Here is an 18,382-nt window from a genome sequence, read left to right on the forward strand (position 1 = left end):
CTCTCTCTCTCACTGTCTAACTCTATATGTCAAATAAAACATAAAATAAAATAAAAGTGCTAGGACTAGGGCCAGCGCTATGGCTTAGTAGATTAAGCTTCTAACTGTGGTGCCTCTTTTTATCTGGCTCTCTGGTATCATCTGATATAGAAGTGGAGGATGGCCTAAGTACTTGGGCCGGTGCACCCATGTGGGAGACCCAGAAAAAGCTCTTGGCTCCTGGCTTCAAATTGGTTCAGCTCTGACTGTTGTGGCCATTTAGGAAGTGAACCAACAGATGGAAGACCTTTCTTTCTGTCTCTTCCTCTCTCTGTCTCTAATTCTGCCTCTCAAATAAATATTTTTTAAAAAGTGCTATGAACAATAAAAACATATTTTAGAAAGGCTATAAAATTGATAAATAACAAGCAAAAATACAGAGTTGTAAATGCTGCACATTTATTCAACATAAAAATTTCATGAATTCCCTTCTTTCTCTCTCTATCCTCTCTCTTTGTTGTTTGGATCTTTGTTGTTTTTTTTTTTTTTTAACTTTTATTTAATGAATATAAATTTCCAAAGTGTTCTTTTTTCCTGGAGAAGTTCAACTGATGAAGTCCATAAATTTGCATTTTCAAGCATTCCCTTGTTCAGATTCTAAACAGAAGAAGAAAAAGTACAACTGTTGAGAGAATTCTTCAACCTAATAAAATAACAATTTTTAATATTTGCATTGTAAATACTGGAACTTAATTGCTTTTGATTGTTTTTAATGATAGGATTGTTTTCAGTTTTTCCTATTTTAAAATGGAGAACCAAAGGTCTTATAACAAATGCCATATTATCAATTAACCTAAAGAAATTTCTTATAGATAACATATCTCATGCTGTGCTATGTGGATAACCATAATGACAGATTTCCTGACCTTAACTAGTATACTACATTCAGGAATATCCCAGAAACATATGGGTGAAAATATATCATCACTGGATACAGAACATAAAATAAATATTAGCTGGTGTAGTTCATTTGTGTGGAAAATTCTTAGATTCATTTAAAAATAAGTAATCTCAGACACCGGTAATTATAATTTACTTGCAATTTTTACTCTTAAGAAATTCTGCAAAATATTGCATATACTTAATTCATAAACTGCAGGGTTTTTATAATATGGAAATGACACGTTTGACTTAAGAAGCATCCTTGTGCAGCGAATGGAAATGTTTGCTTATTTTCTTTATATTATCATTAGATTTTGTTGTTTATACTTTACCAGCACTGCAGGGGGCACTGTATTCTTCAATGGTGAATTCATCTGCAATGCAAAAGTGGTTGGGTGGAAAGAATGAAACTGTTCACAAATAGGCACCTAATCAGTTAACTGTCAATAAATTATATGATCTAAGAAAGAAAGGACAAGGCTTATCCGTATAATTTCAATACAAATGACACAATGACTTACTTCTCCACTAAGCTGTTTGGGGGAGAAGACCAAAAGAAAATCAGACTTGGGCACAGAATTGAAGGACAGCCCACACAGATGATGGTTTGTGTATAAATATAAGCCTCTGAGTAGTCTCATTTCACACCTGTGATTTTTATTCTTGTTCTGTACCTTCCTTTACAAATCTTGCTTTAATTTGATAAAGAAGTAAAATTCAACACTATCAGCATGCTGTATTGCTGGTAAAAATCTGGTTTGCAATCATGTGCAATGGAAAAATTTTCTGATATATTACAAATTTCCACCTTTGTGAAACTATGCAAAGCATAAGTCAAAAACAGAACAAAGTCTCCCATGACAAATCAGTACTGATAGTTGTTGGATTTTTTTTGCTTGTGTGTTTGTTTTGGTTATTGGTATTTCAAAAACTCTTTTTGGAATACTTTGGCACAGCACAAATAATTTTATAGGGAAATTAAAATAGAAGACAATGCCTAGTACTTTATGATTAATTTATAAGAATAGCTCTAAGATTTGTTTAGAGGGTCACATAAGAGGCAATACAAGAACATGGTTATTCAGAGACCATAAGCTCACTTTTTCTTCCAGTGAAAGATTGTGGAGTTTTGTTTTAGTTAAGGCAGCTCTGTACTCGGTTAGTCATAATTCCCTATTCCCTATCAAAGCTCTTCATGTCTAAATGCCACTCACCTGTCTCATAATAATCGTAGGCTTTTACTGTAGCTGGTTTTAAATTCTCTATTTGGATGTCTTGTTCCACCAAGAAGGAGAAACTCAGGGTTTTATTAGTTAGCTAGAGAGAAAGAAAAACTAAATTTGAATCAAAGATTAACTAATTTACTAGTTATCACCTTTTCTTCTTTTTTCTTCTAAAGCATTTACTTATTTATTTGAAAGGGAGAGTGACAGAGAGAAAAGAGGAAAAAAAGATCTTCTGTCCAATGGTTCTCTCCCTAAATGCCTGCAACAGCCAGGAGCCAGAAGCTCCATCTAGGTCTCCCATGTAGGTGACAGGAGCTATCATTTGTTGCTTCCAAGGTAAATTAGCAGGAAGCTGGATGGGAAGCAGGGAGTAACAGGGACTGAAACTGACACTCTGGTCTGGGATGTGAAGTTCCAAGCAAGGGTTTAATCTACTATACTACAACACTTGCCTCACCATCCTCTGTTCTTAAGATATCATCAAACCTTGTTATTATGCTACCCATCTGTACCAAATGTAGGCAAGAATGAGAGCATCCGTGACCTGCATAACATACCCATCACAGATAAAAGAAGGATAAGAGTCAATTCTAGAGGCCAGTGCTGTGGTGCAGTAGGTTAATCCTCGGCCTGTGGTGCCAGCATCCCATATGGGCGCCGGTTCTAGTCCCAGCTGCTCCTCTTCCAGTCCATCTCTCTGATATGGCCTGGGAAAGCAGTGGAGAATGGCCCAAGTGCTTGAGTCCCTGCACCCGCATGGGAGACTGGGAGACCAGGAAGAAGCTCCTGGCTCCTGGCTTCAGATTGGTGCAGCTCCGGCTGTTGCAGCCATTTGGGAAGTGAACCATCAGATGGAAGACCTTTCTCTCTGTCTCTCCCTCTCACTGTCTGTAACTCTACCTGTCAAAACTTAAAAAAAGAAAGAGTCAATTCTATGTACAGTTAAATGTAGGAAATTGAGCCTTGTTGACCAATCCAGGCCTCATCTCTCTTTAGGCTGTTTTTCTTCCTGGCATGTACATGTGAAAAGCCCTATTTGGAGTCTGGATTGACTGGTCAGTACTTCTAGTTCTCAAACATCCAGAAGAATCTCAGAGTCTTACCTCTTCGAAGTAAATTAGGACATGGTTGGTGCTCACTTCAGTCCTCTGAATATGAGGCTGTTCTTGGAGCTATTGACCGAGGGGAAAAGCCAGAAATACGGAATGAGGAAATTTTATACCAGCAAATTCCAGGCATTTATCATCTAAATGACTTCTCAGGTGCATCCCAACTGCCAATTTTGATTTATTCATGAGTAACAGTAATAATGATAATAGCAGTATTCATTGAATTTTTTCTTTATATATGCTATGTTTGTATATGCAGATACATATATGAGTTATGGTACATATATGTATGCTATAAATGTACTTGCGCATACAGACAAATATACAAGAAGAAATAAATATTCAAAAAAACTTATGTGAAGTACCTATTATGAAAAAACTACGCAGGGTTCAAATTATTTTTGCACCAAAATAAACTTAACTGTTAATTCCATCTTTTCATGAACTTTCTGATATGTATGCATGTTTGTTTCTATCTATCTATATAAACCATTTTTTCTTTCTTTTTTTAACTAGATTTTTTATTTTATTTTTTAAAATTTTATTTAAGTTATACAAACTTTATGTATTTCTTATATACAGATTTAGGAACATAGTGACACTTCCACCCTACCCTCCCTCCTGCCAATGCTCCACCCCTTCCTCTTATTCCCTCTCCCATTTCCACTCTTAATTTTTACAAAGATCTATTTTCAGATTACTTGATGATCATAAAGTTAACCCTACTCTAAGTAAAAGATTTCAACAAATAATATTAAGGAAAAAAACACTGTTCCTCAAAGGAAGAGACAAGGGCTCTAAACAATCATTGAATCTCAAAATGTCCATTTCACTCCAGTATATTACATTTTAGGTACTCTGTTAGTTACTTTGGATCATGGAAAACATATGATACCTGTATTTTTGGGACTAGCTTATTTCACTCTGTATAATGATTTCCAGTTGCGTCCATCTTCTTGCAAAAAGACAGGATTCCATTTTTCATTTACAGCTGAGTAGTATTCCATACTGTGTGTATGTGTGTATTTATATATACACACACACACACACACACACACTATAATTTTTTGTCTAGTCAACAGCTGATGGGCATCTGGATTGATTCCATGTCTTAGCTATTGTGAATTGTGCCACAATGAACATGAGGGTAGAGTTAACTCTTTCAAAATGCTGATTTCTTTTGGTTTTGGTAAATTCCTAGGAGTGGGATGGCTGGATCATACAATAGGTTTATATTCAGATTTCTGAGGTATCTCCATACTGTCTTCCACAGTGGCTGCACCAGTTAGCATTCCACCAACAGAGAGATTAGGGGACCTTTTTCCCCTCATCCTTGCCAGCACTTGTTGTTTGTTGATTTCTGTATGGTTTTGATTTGCACTTCCCTGAAGGCTAGTGATCCTAAACATTTTTTCAAGTGTCCCTTGGCCATTTGAATTTCCTCTCTTGAAAAATGCCTGTACAAGTCCTTTGCCCATTTCTTAACTGGATTGTTTGTTTTGTTGTTACTGAGTTTATTGATCCCTTTATAGATTCCAGATGTTAACCCTTTATTCATTGCATAGTTTACAAATATTTTCTCCTGTTCTGTTAGTTGCCCTTTCACTTTGCGGAGTGTTCTTTTTGCAGTGCAGAAGCTTCTCAGCTTGATGTAATCCCATTTGTCATTTTGACTTTGATTGCCTGTGCTTCTGGAGTCTTTTCCAAGAAATCTTTGCCTATTTCAATGTCTTGCAGAGTTTCCCCCAAAGTCCTCTAGTAATTTGATAGTAGTAGGTCATAGATTTAGGTCTTTTATACATTTTGAGTGGATTTTTGTGTAAAGTGAAAGGTAGGGGTCTAGATTCATACTTCTGTGCATGGAGATCCAGTTTTCCCAGCACCATTTGTTGAAGACTGTCCTTGCTCCAGGGATTGATTTTAATTCCTTTGTCAAAGATAAGTTGGAAGTAGATGTGTGGATTTCTAGAGTTTCTATTCTGTTCCATTTGTCTACACATCTGTTTTTCTGCCAGTACCACACTGTTTTGATTATAGCTATCCTACAGTATGTTTTGAAATCAGATATTGTGATGCCCTAGCTTTGTTTTTGTTATATCATATTGCTTTAGCTACAAACAGTCTCCTGTGTTTCCATATGAATTTTAGCATCATTTTTTTCTAGATCTGCAAAGAGTGTCATTGGTGTTTTGATTGAGATCGCATTGAATCTGTAATTGCTTTAGAGAGTATGGACAGTTTGATGATGTTGATTCTTCCAATCCATGAACATGGAAGATTTTTCCATTTTTGAAAGTATTCTTCTGGCTGGCACCATGGCTCACTAGGCTAATCCTCCACCTGCGGTGCCGGCACACCAGGTTCTAGTCCCAGTTGGAGCACCAGATTCTGTCCCAGTTGCTCCTCTTCCAGTCCAGCTCTCTGCTGTGGCCCAGGAGTGCAGTGGAGGATGGCCCAAGTAGTTGGGCCCTTCACCTGCATGGGAGACCAGGAAGAAGTTCCTGGCTTCAGACTGGCGCAGTGCGCCAGCTGTAGCAGCCATTTGTGGCATGAACCAATGGAAGGAAGACCTTTCTCTCTGTCTCTCTCTCTCTCTCTCTCTCTCTCTCACTGTCTAACTCTGCCTGTCAAAAAAATAAAATAAAATAATAAAATAAAAAAGAAAGTATTCTTCTATTTCTTTCTTTAATGTTTTGATAGCCTTGGTTAAATTTATTCCAAGGTGTTTAATTCTTTTTCTAGCTATTTTAAATGGCATTGATCTTAAAAGTTCTTTCTAATCCATGGTATCGTCTGTGTATACAAAGGCTATTGATTTGTCTGTGTTGAATTTTATATCCTGCCACTTAACCAAACTCAAAATTTCATGAGTTCCAATAGTTTCTCAGTGGACTCTTTTGGATCCCCTATATATAGTATCATGTCATCTGCAAATATTTTGACTTCCTTCTTTCCAATTGTAGTTAGAAGATAATTCATTACCATGAGACTCAATATTAAAATGATGGAAACACACTTTAAAGAAGCAAATTTGAGAGAAGAAACCACTTGAGAGATAAGTAAATAAAGCCAAACTGACTACCATAAGTGCCAATCAACATGTGTCATGATTTTGCTATCTGTAGGGACTCAGGACTTACCTTTTTCACTGATGTTTTCACAGGTATGAAGCCTGATACCATCTTCACATCAACAATGACCATATTAGATGTGGGTCGTTTCCCAGTATAACTATGAAGTCAAGGCATAGAACGTTAGAATTCACTTAAGATAGAAATCTCCCTCCCTCCATGACTTCCATCCCTCAGTTTCTCTGCTTTTCTAATGGTTGTTTGCAAAATCCATCATTTTTATCTCATACTCTCAGATGTAATTACCTCATATTCTCAGTGGCAAAACTTTTCAATAACAGGGAAGAAAAGCTTTCTTGTTAATAAATACCATAAGAATTCTGTATTCATTATGTGTGATTTGAGACAATTGAGTTCTCACACTGAAGAAAACTAATTTCTCCATTTTATACAGAAGATATGCCCATGATTTAGGTTTTACCTAATGTTGACGTGAATCTGGAATGTCCTGTGAGCATCAGCTCCATCACAATTCTTGGGGACAGTAGCAACGTGCAAAGTGAAGGGCACATTCCCTTCTTTCTTGGGGAGGATATTGTATCTCAAGGATGTCTAAAATAAATTGAAAAAAAATTATCTTTGCACTCATATAATTGCATAATCTAGATCATAATAGTTTCCCTTAGTACACATCTCTTTTTTAATTTTGAAATTGAGTTTTAACCCTTGAGACTTTCTCTCTCATTGGCAGCATGCCCCAAACCCTGGTGGTCTCACCTGGAGGTATACACATCCTGCTCCTGAAACTGTTGTGCTGTAATTCCCTGGTATCTCTGGCAACACAACCTCCTGCAGTAGCAGGCGATTGGCATCATGTACTTGGAATTTTTCAGAGAAGGTCTTTGAAGATTTGATGGTAACTGCAGCTGCTTTCTCATTTTTAGTGAAAGTCACTGCTCCATATTTGGAGAGGGCTTGGAGAGCTACCACTGTATCCTAAAAGAAAGATGGGTACAGAAATCACAAGGGAGAAGGTAGCAAAATCACACTGGATATAAACCATATCAACACTCCTTTCTTTTGAAATTATTTAGTTATAAACATAGTCTTTTAACTAGATTTCAAATCAGTTCATATCTGGTTATTAATGATAAACTATTCCAAGTACTTTGAAAGAAATTTTTTAAAAATTTCCTCATTTGAGTAGTTTTCAGTGCATATATTTGATGCAAATAGAGGTCACTCAATACTTTAGAAATTTCTTGCGGAGCCAAGATGGCGGAATAGTGAGGGCGCGCACCGATAGTCCGGGAAAATTTAGTTTAATAAAAGGGGAGTTACGGTAGCCTCAGAAAAAAGAACCAGGAAAATATTGCAGACAAAACTCTTCTGGATCCAGTGGGCGTGAATCGGAGGACCTACTGGGAGAACAAGGTCGCCCACCGCGCGCGAAAGCCGAGCCGCAGGACCGAGTCGCGGGACTGAGCCGCGGAAGCCGAGCCGCGGGACTGAGCTGCGCAAGCTGCAGGGTCTGCGCGCAAGTGCTCGAAGGGGAGTGCAACAGCGGGGAGACTTGGGACGTCCAGGGCTCCGAGTCCACACATCGGCGCTGGAAGGGGAGCAGATCTGCGTGGAGAGCGTGGGAGCCCACAGTTCGGGACACCAGCGGCAGACTCAACACACCAGCGCTGGAACGTGAGGTGAGCCGAACCTCAATAACCCGAGACACCGGCAGGCAAGCGGAGAGAGGAGACTAGAGGGAACGACCCCCAGGGCGGGAGGGACTTCACCAAGCTAACTGGAAGAGAGAGAGAGGGAAAAAAAAAAAGGTGACTGGTACGGACACGGGTTTCTCTCTCTCCGCTCACCTCTCAAGGGCGAGCAAGACAAAGAGCAGGCGCCATCTTGGACATACGTCATAAGCAGAGCGACCTCAGGTCTGCACCGGCCCTGAGCCTAGCAGTAAAACCTGACTCTGGGTGGGGCGAATTAACAGGAGATTAGGACCTAGTAAATTTGTGGTGCTACTGAACTGAGACTGTGAAAAAAGAGACGGTGGGGGAGAGAACTCACGGAATTCACGTGAGCACTCTCCAGAGACGCTACAATTCCGTAACTTTGGCAACCCAGTGGGAGACTGAAGGAGAATTTGAGCCCACTCTAAGGGCCGAACAGATTCCCTGTGTGGTCCTTGGGAAAGAGCTTCTGATCTCTGGCTCCTGTGGGTATATCATTTGCCTGCTAACTACCTCCAACTTCGTTCAGCTGTGCAGAATAACTTCCCTTTTGAATCAAAAAAAAAGAGAGAGAGAGAGAGAGAGGTTTACCACGCCTAACCTGGGAGTGTCACCTTTGGCACACCAAACAGAGCTCTCAGGACACACCCATCTCAAGCCCTAAGGCTCCATCAAAAACAGATAGTCCACTTAATCTAGAGTCATAGTATAACAAGAAAAAGCACCACAGTGAAGAAACCAAATATCTCCAATATGACAAATAACAAACGCAAAAACCAAGGTAATAAAAACAAGGAAGTCACCATGAAGCCCTTAAATGAAAAAGACACCCCAATTCAAGATTATGAGGATGATGACATAGAAGAAATGCAAGAAGCAGATCTCAAAAAATTGATAAGAACATTAAGAAGTTCTCAAAAACAAATTCTGGAACTACAGAAATCCTTAATGGACAAGATAGAAAATCTCTCTCGTGAAAATGAAATATTAAGGAGGAATCAAAATGAAACGAAACAACTAGTACAACAGGAAACTGGGATAGTGACTGAAGTGAAGAATTCAATAGATCAAATGAAAAACACAATAGAGAGCCTTACAAACAGAATGGGAGAAGCAGAAGAGAGAATATCGGACTTAGAAGACAGAGAACAGGAAAGGATACAGTCAGACCAAAGAAAAGACGAGGAAATTAGAAATCTAAAACATATTGTCGGGAATCTTCAGGATACTATTAAAAAACCCAACATTCGGGTTCTAGGAGTTCCTGAAGGCATGGAGAGGGATAAAGGATTAGAAGGCTTTTTTAGTGAGATATTAGCAGAAAATTTCCCAGGTTTGGAGAAGGACAGAGAAATCCTAGTACAGGAAGCTCACAGAACCCCTAATAAACACGACCAAAAGAGACCCTCACCACGACACGTTGTAATTAAACTCTCCACAGTGAAACATAAAGAAAAGATCCTAAAATGTGCAAGAGAGAAACGTCAGATTACTCTCAGACGATCTCCAATCAGACTCACAGCTGACTTCTCATCAGAAACTCTACAAGCTAGGAGGGAATGGCGAGATATAGCCCAGGTACTAACAGAGAACAACTGCCAGCCCAGAATATTATATCCTGCAAAGCTATCATTTGTGAATGAAGGTGAAATAAAGACTTTTCATAACAAACAGAAATTGAAAGAATTTGTTGCCACTCGTCCAGCCCTGCAAAAGATGCTTAAAGATGTGTTACACACAGAAACAAAGAAACACGGTCATCAATATGAAAGAAGGTAAAGGAAGGAAACCAAGGAAGGAAAGCTCACAGCAAAAGATCACAGGTAATTCAAAGCATATATTAGAACTTATCTTTGGCAAATGGCAGGGCAAAGTTACCACTTATCATTAGTCACATTGAACGTGAATGGCCTGAACTGTCCAGTTAAAAGACACCGTTTGGCTGATTGGGTTAAAAAACAAAACCCATCTATTTGCTGCTTACAAGAAACACATCTTTCCAACAAAGATCCATACAGACTGAAAGTGAAAGGCTGGAAAAAGATATACCATGCCAACAGAAATGAAAAAAGAGCAGGCGTAGCCATCTTAATATCAGACACCATAAACTTTACCACAAAAACCGTTAAGAGAGACAAAGAGGGACACTACATAATGATTAAGGGATCAATTCAACAGGAAGATATAACAATTATCAATGTATATGCACCTAACTACAGGGCACCGGTTTATCTAAAAGATTTGTTAACAGACTTAAAGGGAGACTTAGACCCCAATACAATAGTACTGGGGGACTTCAATACTCCACTCTCAGAAATAGACAGATCAATAGGACAGAAGATCAACAAGGATACAGTAGATTTAAACGACACTATAGCCCAAATGGATCTAACAGATATATACAGAACTTTCCATCCTACAGCTAAAGATTATACATTCTTCTCAGCAGTACATGGAACCTTCTCTAGGATTGACCACATACTAGGCCATAAAGCAAGTCTCAGCAAATTCAAAAGAATTAGAATCATACCATGCAGCTTCTCAGACCATAAAGGAATGCAGTTGGAAATGAACAACTCAGGAATCCCTAGAGCATACGCAAACACATGGAGATTGAACAACATGCTCCTGAATGAACAATGGGTCATAGAAGAAATCAAAAGAGAAATCAAAAACTTTCTGGAAGTAAATGAGGATAACAGCACAACATACCAAAACTTATGGGACACAGCAAAAGCAGTGTTAAGAGGAAAGTTTATATCAATAGGTGCCTACATCAAGAAATTGGAAAGGCACCAAATAGATGAGCTTTCTATTCACCTCAAGGATCTAGAAAACCTACAGCAAACCAGACCCAAATCTAGTAGGAGAAGAGAAATAATTAAAATCAGAGAAGAAATCAACAGGATTGAATCAAGAAAAACATTACAAAAAATCAGCCAAACGAGGAGCTGGTTTTTTGAAAAAATAAACAAAATTGACACCCCATTGGCCCAACTAACTAAAAAAAGAAGAGAAAAGACCCAAATCAATAAAATCAGAGATGAAAAAGGAAATGTAACAACAGACACCACAGAAATAAAAAGAATCATCAGAAATTACTACAAGGACTTGTATGCCAGCAAACAGGGAAACCTATCAGAAATGGATAGATTCCTGGACACATGCAACCTACCTAAATTGAACCAGGAAGACATCGAAAACCTAAACAGACCCATAACTGAGACAGAAATTGAAACAGTAATAAAGGCCCTCCCAACAAAGAAAAGCCCAGGACCAGATGGATTCACTGCTGAATTCTACCAGACATTTAAAGAAGAACTAACTCCAATTCTTCTCAAACTATTCAGAACAATCGAAGAAGAGGGAATCCTCCCAAATTCTTTCTATGAAGCCAGCATCACCTTAATTCCTAAGCTGGAAAAAGATGCAGCACTGAAAGAGAATTACAGACCAATATCCCTGATGAACATAGATGCAAAAATCCTCAATAAAATTCTCGCCAATAGAATGCAACAACACATCAGAAAGATCATCCACCCAGACCAAGTGGGATTTATCCCTGGTATGCAGGGATGGTTTAATGTGCGCAAGACAATCAATGTGATACACCACATTAACAGACTGCAGAAGAAAAACCATATGATTCTCTCAATAGATGCCGAGAAAGCATTTGATAAAATACAACACCCGTTCATGATGAAAACTCTAAGCAAACTGGGTTTGGAAGGAACATTCCTCAATACAATCAAAGCAATCTATGAAAGACCCACAGCCAACATCCTATTGAATGGGGAAAAGTTGGAAGCATTTCCACTGAGATCTGGGACCAGACAGGGATGTCCACTCTCACCACTGCTATTCAATATAGTTCTGGAGGTTCTAGCCAGAGCTATTAGGCAAGAAAAAGAAATTAAAGGGATACAAATTGGGAAGGAAGAACTCAAACTATCCCTCTTTGCAGATGACATGATTCTTTATTTAGGGGACCCAAAGAACTCTACCAAGAGACTATTGGAACTCATAGAAGAGTTTGGCAAAGTAGCAGGGTATAAAATCAATGCACAAAAATCAACAGCCTTTGTATACACAGACAATGCCATGGCTGAGGAAGAACTTCTAAGATCAATCCCATTCACAATAGCTACAAAAACAATCAAATACCTTGGAATAAACTTAACCAAGGACGTTAAAGATCTCTACGATGAAAATTACAAAACCTTAAAGAAAGAAATAGAAGAGGATACCAAGAAATGGAAAAATCTTCCATGCTCATGGATTGGAAGAATCAATATCATCAAAATGTCCATTCTCCCAAAAGCAATTTATAGATTCAATGCAATACCAATCAAGATACCGAAGACCTTCTTCTCAGATCTGGAAAAATTGGTGCTGAAATTTATATGGAGGCACAAGAGACCTCGAATAGCTAAAGAAATCTTGTACAACAAAAACAAAGCCGGAGGCATCACAATACCAGATTTCAGGACATACCACAGGGCAGTTGTAATCAAAACAGCATGGTACTGGTACAGAAACAGATGGATAGACCAATGGAACAGAATTGAAATACCAGAAATCAACCCAAACATCTACAGCCAACTTATATTTGATCAAGGATCTAAAACTAATTCCTTGAGCAAGGACAGTCTATTCAATAAATGGTGCTGGGAAAATTGGATTTCCACGTGCAGAATCATGAAGCAAGACCCCTACCTTACACCTTACACAAAAATCCACTCAACATGGATTAAAGACCTAAATCTACGAACTGACACCATCAAGTTACTAGAGAACATTGGAGAAACCCTTCAAGATATTGGCATAGGCAAAGAGTTTCTGGAAAAGACCCGGGAGGCACAGGCAGTCAAAGCCAAAATTAACTATTGGGATTGCATCAAATTGAGAAGTTTCTGTACTGCAAAAGAAACAGTCAGGAGAGTGAAGAGACAACCGTCAGAATGGGAAAAAATATTTGCAAACTATGCAACAGATAAAGGGTTAATAACCAGAATCTACAAAGAGATCAAGAAACTCCACAAAAACAAAACCAACAACCCACTTAAGAGATGGGCCAAGGACCTCAATAGACATTTTTCAAAAGACGAAATCCAAATGGCCAACAGGCACATGAAAAAATGTTCAAGGTCATTAGCAATCAGGGAAATGCAAATCAAAACCACAATGAGGTTCCACCTCACCCCCGTTAGAATGGCTCACATTCAGAAATCTACCAACAACAGATGCTGGCGAGGATGTGGGGAAAAAGGGACACTAACCCACTGTTGGTGGGAATGCAAACTGGTCAAGCCACTATGGAAGTCAGTCTGGAGATTCCTCAGAAACCTGAAGATAACCCTACCGTTCGACCCAGCCATCCCACTCCTTGGAATTTACCCAAAGGAATTTAAATTGGCAAACAAAAAAGCGGTCTGCAGCCTAATGTTTATTGCAGCTCAATTCACAATAGCTAAGACCTGGAACCAACCTAAATGCCCATCAACGGTAGACTGGATAAAGAAATTATGGGATATGTACTCTTTAGAATACTATACTGCAGTAAGAAACAACGAAATCCAGTCATTTGCAACAAAATGGAGGAATCTGGAACACATCATGCTGAGTGAAATAAGCCAGTCCCAAAGGGACAAATACCATATGTTCTCCCTGATCGGTGACAACTGACTGAACACCAAAAAGGAAACCTGTTGAAGTGGAATGGACACTATGGGAAACGGTGACTTGATCAGCATAGCCCTGACTGTTAATGAACAACTTAATACATTATCCCTCTTAGTAGTTTTTTTGTCTGTTCTACTTAATATGACTGGTTTAATTCTGTAATTAATACACAGTTATTCTTAAGTGTTGAAATTTAACTGAAATGTGATCCCTGTTAAACATAAGAGTAGGAATAAGAGAGGGAAGAGATATATAATTTGGGACATGCTCAAGCTGACTTGCCCCAAATGGTAGAGTTAGAAACATACCAGGGGACTCCAATTTAATCCCATCAAGGTGGCATGTACCAATGCCATCTCACTAGTCCAAGTGATCAATTTCAGTTCACAATTGATCATAATGAAAGGACTAAGAGTCAAAGGGAGCACATAAGCAAGTCTAGTACCTGCTTACACTAACCGATAGAATAAATAAAGGGGAGAGTGATCCAACATGGGAAGTGAGATACTCAGCAGACTCATAGAATGGCAGGTGTCCTAAATAGCACTCTGGCCTCAGAATCAGCCCTAAAGGCATTCAGATCTGGCTGAAAAGCCCATGAGAGTATTTCAGGCATGGAAAGCCAAGACACTCTGGCAAAAGATCTCTGTGAGTGAGATCTCAGTGGAAAGAACAGGTCTTCAAAGAAGGAGGTACCTTTCTCTGAAGGGAGGAGAGAACCTCCACTTTGACTATGACCTTGTCTAAACAAGATAAGAGTCGGAGAACTCAAGGGGCTTCCATAGCCTTGGAAACTCATGACTGGAGCATAGGGAGATTACTGATGCCATAGACAGGAGTGTCAATTGGTAAAGTCAACAACAGGAGTCACTGTGCACTTACTCCTCATGTAGGATCTCTGTCCTTAATGTGCTGTGCATTGAGATTTAATGCTATAACGAGTACTCAAATAATATATTTCACTTTGTGTTTCTATGGGGGTGCAAACTGTTGAAATCTTTACTTAATGCATACTAAACTGATCCTCTGTAAAAAAAAAAAAAAAAAAAGAAAAGAAACTATCAACTCCCAACTTGACTCTCACTGGGATTAAACATGACAATAGGTCTGATCTGATTTCATCATCATTAAAAAAAAATCATCTATTATTTTTCACTTTATGTTTCTGTGTGGGAGCAAACTGTTGAAATCCTTACTTAATGTATACTAAGCTGATCTTCTGTATATTAAGATAATCGAAAATGAATCTTGATGTGAATGGAAGGGGAGAGGGAGTGGGAAAGGGGAGGGTTGTGGGTGGGAGGGACGGTATGGGGGGGAAGCCATAGTAATCCATTATTCGTACTTTGGAAACGTATATTCATTAAATAAAAGTTAAAAAAAAAAAAAGAAAGTACTTCAAAAAAAAATACTTTAGAAATTTCTGTAATGGTATTTGTTATAAAAATTCAGAGAAGGGAGAAGAAAATTTGGGGTAGAATAGTAAAAGAGAACTTAAGAAGATGTGAAATAAAATTATCTCTGAATAATGAGAGGGCTTCACATGGATGGAAAAGAGCATTGGGGAATACCAAGGTGAGGACTGTTCTAAGACAAGACATGTCAGTAAGCCAACTGCAGAAAAAGTGAAAGGATCTGGATAATTAGACTCATGTGGTCATGCATTCTGAGGAGAAAAAAATTTTGTAAATATATGAAAGAACTTTAGGCTTTGGATAATTTGTTTTCCCTAGGGAAGAAATACCATGAGAAGTTTGCTTTGGGAAGACTGACCTACTTGTACTGTTGGGAGCCCACTAAGGAGAGAAACAGAAAAGACTGTCAAGAAGGCAGCAGCAATCATACATGAAATAACAAAGCTGGAACTCACTTGGTGATGGAGGAATGGGGAAATGTGAATTAGAAATACCAGCTAGTCAATTATTACTATAATATGGTTGTGTCTACATATGAGGGTAGTTGAAAAAGGTTTTGGAAAGTAGAATTAAAAGATAAGTTTATTTTTGTGCAAAATGTTTTGAAATCTATGCATGTAAGAAGTCTTCATGGAAAATACCCATTATGGAAAAAAACTAGAAAATTCAAAAAAAGTTTTTTTGCACAAAAATGAACTTACTTTTTAATTCTACTTTTGCACAAATGTTTTTTAAATTCAATATCATTATTTTTCTCTTGGAGTTGTTCCACGTACTTGGGTAGAGGAGAAGCCTCCATGAGGGTTTTGTTGCTTGATGATCCATTTCACAATGCGTGATGCTACTGATAGGTCCTTTGAAGATGGGGTGGGCTGGACAGTTAGATAAGCAAGGAGCACATAACTTGTCATCTCCACTTCCGCAGACGGAGCTCGTGGTTGATAATAGAGCATCTTATCTTCTTGAAGTTGAATCTCAGGACGTTGCCAGTGGATTGAATCCTCTTGAAATGGAAAAGAGTAGAATCTTTTACTTCAGAGAATGGTTTCAGAAGCTAGGCTGTGAATGATGATCATAACTAGAGCTCACCCAACGAATTAACATAAATGAAGGGAAAGCATTAAACAGTCATTTTCAAGCAAATATTTGCCAAGAGTAAATCAAGGCTCCAGTGAATCACACTGAGTCTTTGGATCTATTACTTGTGTGATACTAGAAGTTGAGCTACAGAGAAACTAGCATATGAAGTTGATAAGATGGTCTATGTTACCTAGAGAACTTAAGTGTTAGATCAATGACAACTACTTTGTTGTCTTTATAATTAAGGTAGCATGACAGATGTGAATTCAGTAGGGGTACTTTCCCTTATTTTGGCCACTGGTGACTGATAGAAGTAAACTTTACAGTAATGGTTCTTACCATCTTTCACAGCCACTCTGTCTAGTGATATGAGCAGCTCACTTCTCAAGGCCTGGTTTCCTGCCAGGGCAAAGGCGTAGGCCAATAAAGCCTTGGTGTAGACAGGATTCCCTTGTCCTTCTGAAATGGGGCCCCAGGCCATTTCCAAGCAGAACAGAGCATTGCGGACAATTGTGTGCTATAAAGAAGATGAAAGTCACTCGTAAAATAACAGAACCAGGCTAATCTGAGATCACAAGCCCCAAAGTACCTATAAAACATCACAGTTCCAACTGGAGAATTGATTTCCTTGCAGCCTCTAAAAGGACCTACTCCTTTACATTCCAGTGAAATAAACCAAAATTCATCATCATGAAAACCACACTAATTTCAGTTAGGGATTCACAGTTCCATGGTTTCACTCCTTACATTTGAAATGGAGGTGCAGGGAATATGCTTGTACTTACAGTCACAGGCAGGGGTATCTCCAGAAGGGCAATGGTGATGTAGGCAGAGAGTGTCACCTCATCGTCTACCCCACCCTGTAAGGGTCAGAGGCAGAGATACTCAAACATGCCTGCATACATTAGAGTCTGAAAGCTTTGGTTTGGTTTCCCTGTGACCTCTTTTGTCCTAAAATGGTTGAGTTTGTCCCAAGTCACCTTCTCTCACTTTTAATAATACATTGGGTCTTGAAGATTCTTTGTTTAAAAGACTCTATTTTTAAAATTTGGGAGAGAGAGGGGGAGAAAAGGAGAGGGAGAGGGAGAGAGAGAAGAGGGAGAGGAAGTGAGAAAGAAGGAGAGAGAAACAAACAGATATCTCTTATTTGCTAGTTCTCTCCACAAATGCCCGCAAAACTGATGCTGGGCCAGGCTGAAGCCAGGAGCCTGGAATGCCCTCCAGGTCTCCCACATGGGTGGCAGGGCCTCAAGAACTTAAGCAATCATTTGCTGCCTCCAAGTGTCTACATTAGCTTGAAGCTGGAATTGTGAACACAGCCAGGATTTGAATCTAGGCACTCTGGTACGGAGTACAGGTGTCTTAACTGGAGTCTTAACTACCAGGTAAAATGCCCACTGAACACTAATTTCCTTCAATAAAAAAGCACTTATTTATCGCTAGATTTCAAGAGCTTTAGAATCTACCAATCTTCCTCAAAGCTGAGTCACCAGGACTAGAGGATTTAATAGAAACATCATTCTGTCCTACATACCACAATCATAAGGGACTACAACAAAATTAGAGATGACATCACCTTAATAGCATTGTTTAGCAGCGATCCAGAGCGCTGGAAGCAACCATTTTCCTTTTGTTTCCGTGAGAGCCAGGCGAGGGCGTTCATAATGTGCAACTTCTCCACGAAGATGTGTGACTGGGCTTGAGCAAAGGACTTGAGCACAAACGCAGTGAGCCTGTCCAGCAAAAAGGGGATTGAGACATGCGGACCATCTCACTTTGAGAACTTGTTGTGTGCACTGCCTGCAGCCACTGATATTCACAAGCAGCAGAGGAAATTGTTCAGGGACTAGACTTGGTGCCAAAGTGATACTTGAAAGCTAAATATTCTGTCCTCTGGCAAACATCTGAAGCTCTCTTTTTTTCTCTTGACTTTATTGGTTTCCCAGAGTTGGTTTTTTTCCTAGTCATAAAACATTTGTTGGGGCCTCCAAGCTTCTTCACCTTTAAGGCTGAATTTCCTTAATAACTTCTGATTTTACTACCTCACAGTCTCTTTCTCTCCTCCCCCTCATCTTTTTCTTTAATGCAAAAATGTGTAATCTTCTACTGTCATTTCATATAATGATGCTTTCTATGTTGTAT

General features: G+C 38.9%; 1 protein-coding gene across 1 annotated transcript in view; it reads right to left on the reverse strand.

The window, feature by feature from the left end:
* Nucleotides 1–416: 416 nt before the first annotated feature.
* LOC100352842 (pregnancy zone protein) overlaps nucleotides 417–18,382 on the reverse strand; it is a 73,586-nt gene continuing 55,620 nt past the window's right edge. The window contains exons 26-36 of the mRNA XM_051850129.2: nucleotides 17,817–17,973; nucleotides 17,026–17,100; nucleotides 16,580–16,757; nucleotides 15,937–16,163; nucleotides 7,105–7,323; nucleotides 6,809–6,939; nucleotides 6,397–6,487; nucleotides 3,251–3,319; nucleotides 2,136–2,238; nucleotides 1,254–1,295; nucleotides 417–636 (exon numbers count right to left, since the gene is read on the reverse strand). Coding sequence (XP_051706089.2) covers nucleotides 614–636; nucleotides 1,254–1,295; nucleotides 2,136–2,238; nucleotides 3,251–3,319; nucleotides 6,397–6,487; nucleotides 6,809–6,939; nucleotides 7,105–7,323; nucleotides 15,937–16,163; nucleotides 16,580–16,757; nucleotides 17,026–17,100; nucleotides 17,817–17,973 — 1,315 coding nt within the window. The 3' untranslated portion in view covers nucleotides 417–613. The remainder of the gene's footprint in view (nucleotides 637–1,253; nucleotides 1,296–2,135; nucleotides 2,239–3,250; nucleotides 3,320–6,396; nucleotides 6,488–6,808; nucleotides 6,940–7,104; nucleotides 7,324–15,936; nucleotides 16,164–16,579; nucleotides 16,758–17,025; nucleotides 17,101–17,816; nucleotides 17,974–18,382) is intronic.

The sequence above is a fragment of the Oryctolagus cuniculus genome, chromosome 9 (assembly GCF_964237555.1).
Source record: "Oryctolagus cuniculus chromosome 9, mOryCun1.1, whole genome shotgun sequence".
NCBI lineage: Eukaryota > Metazoa > Chordata > Mammalia > Lagomorpha > Leporidae > Oryctolagus > Oryctolagus cuniculus.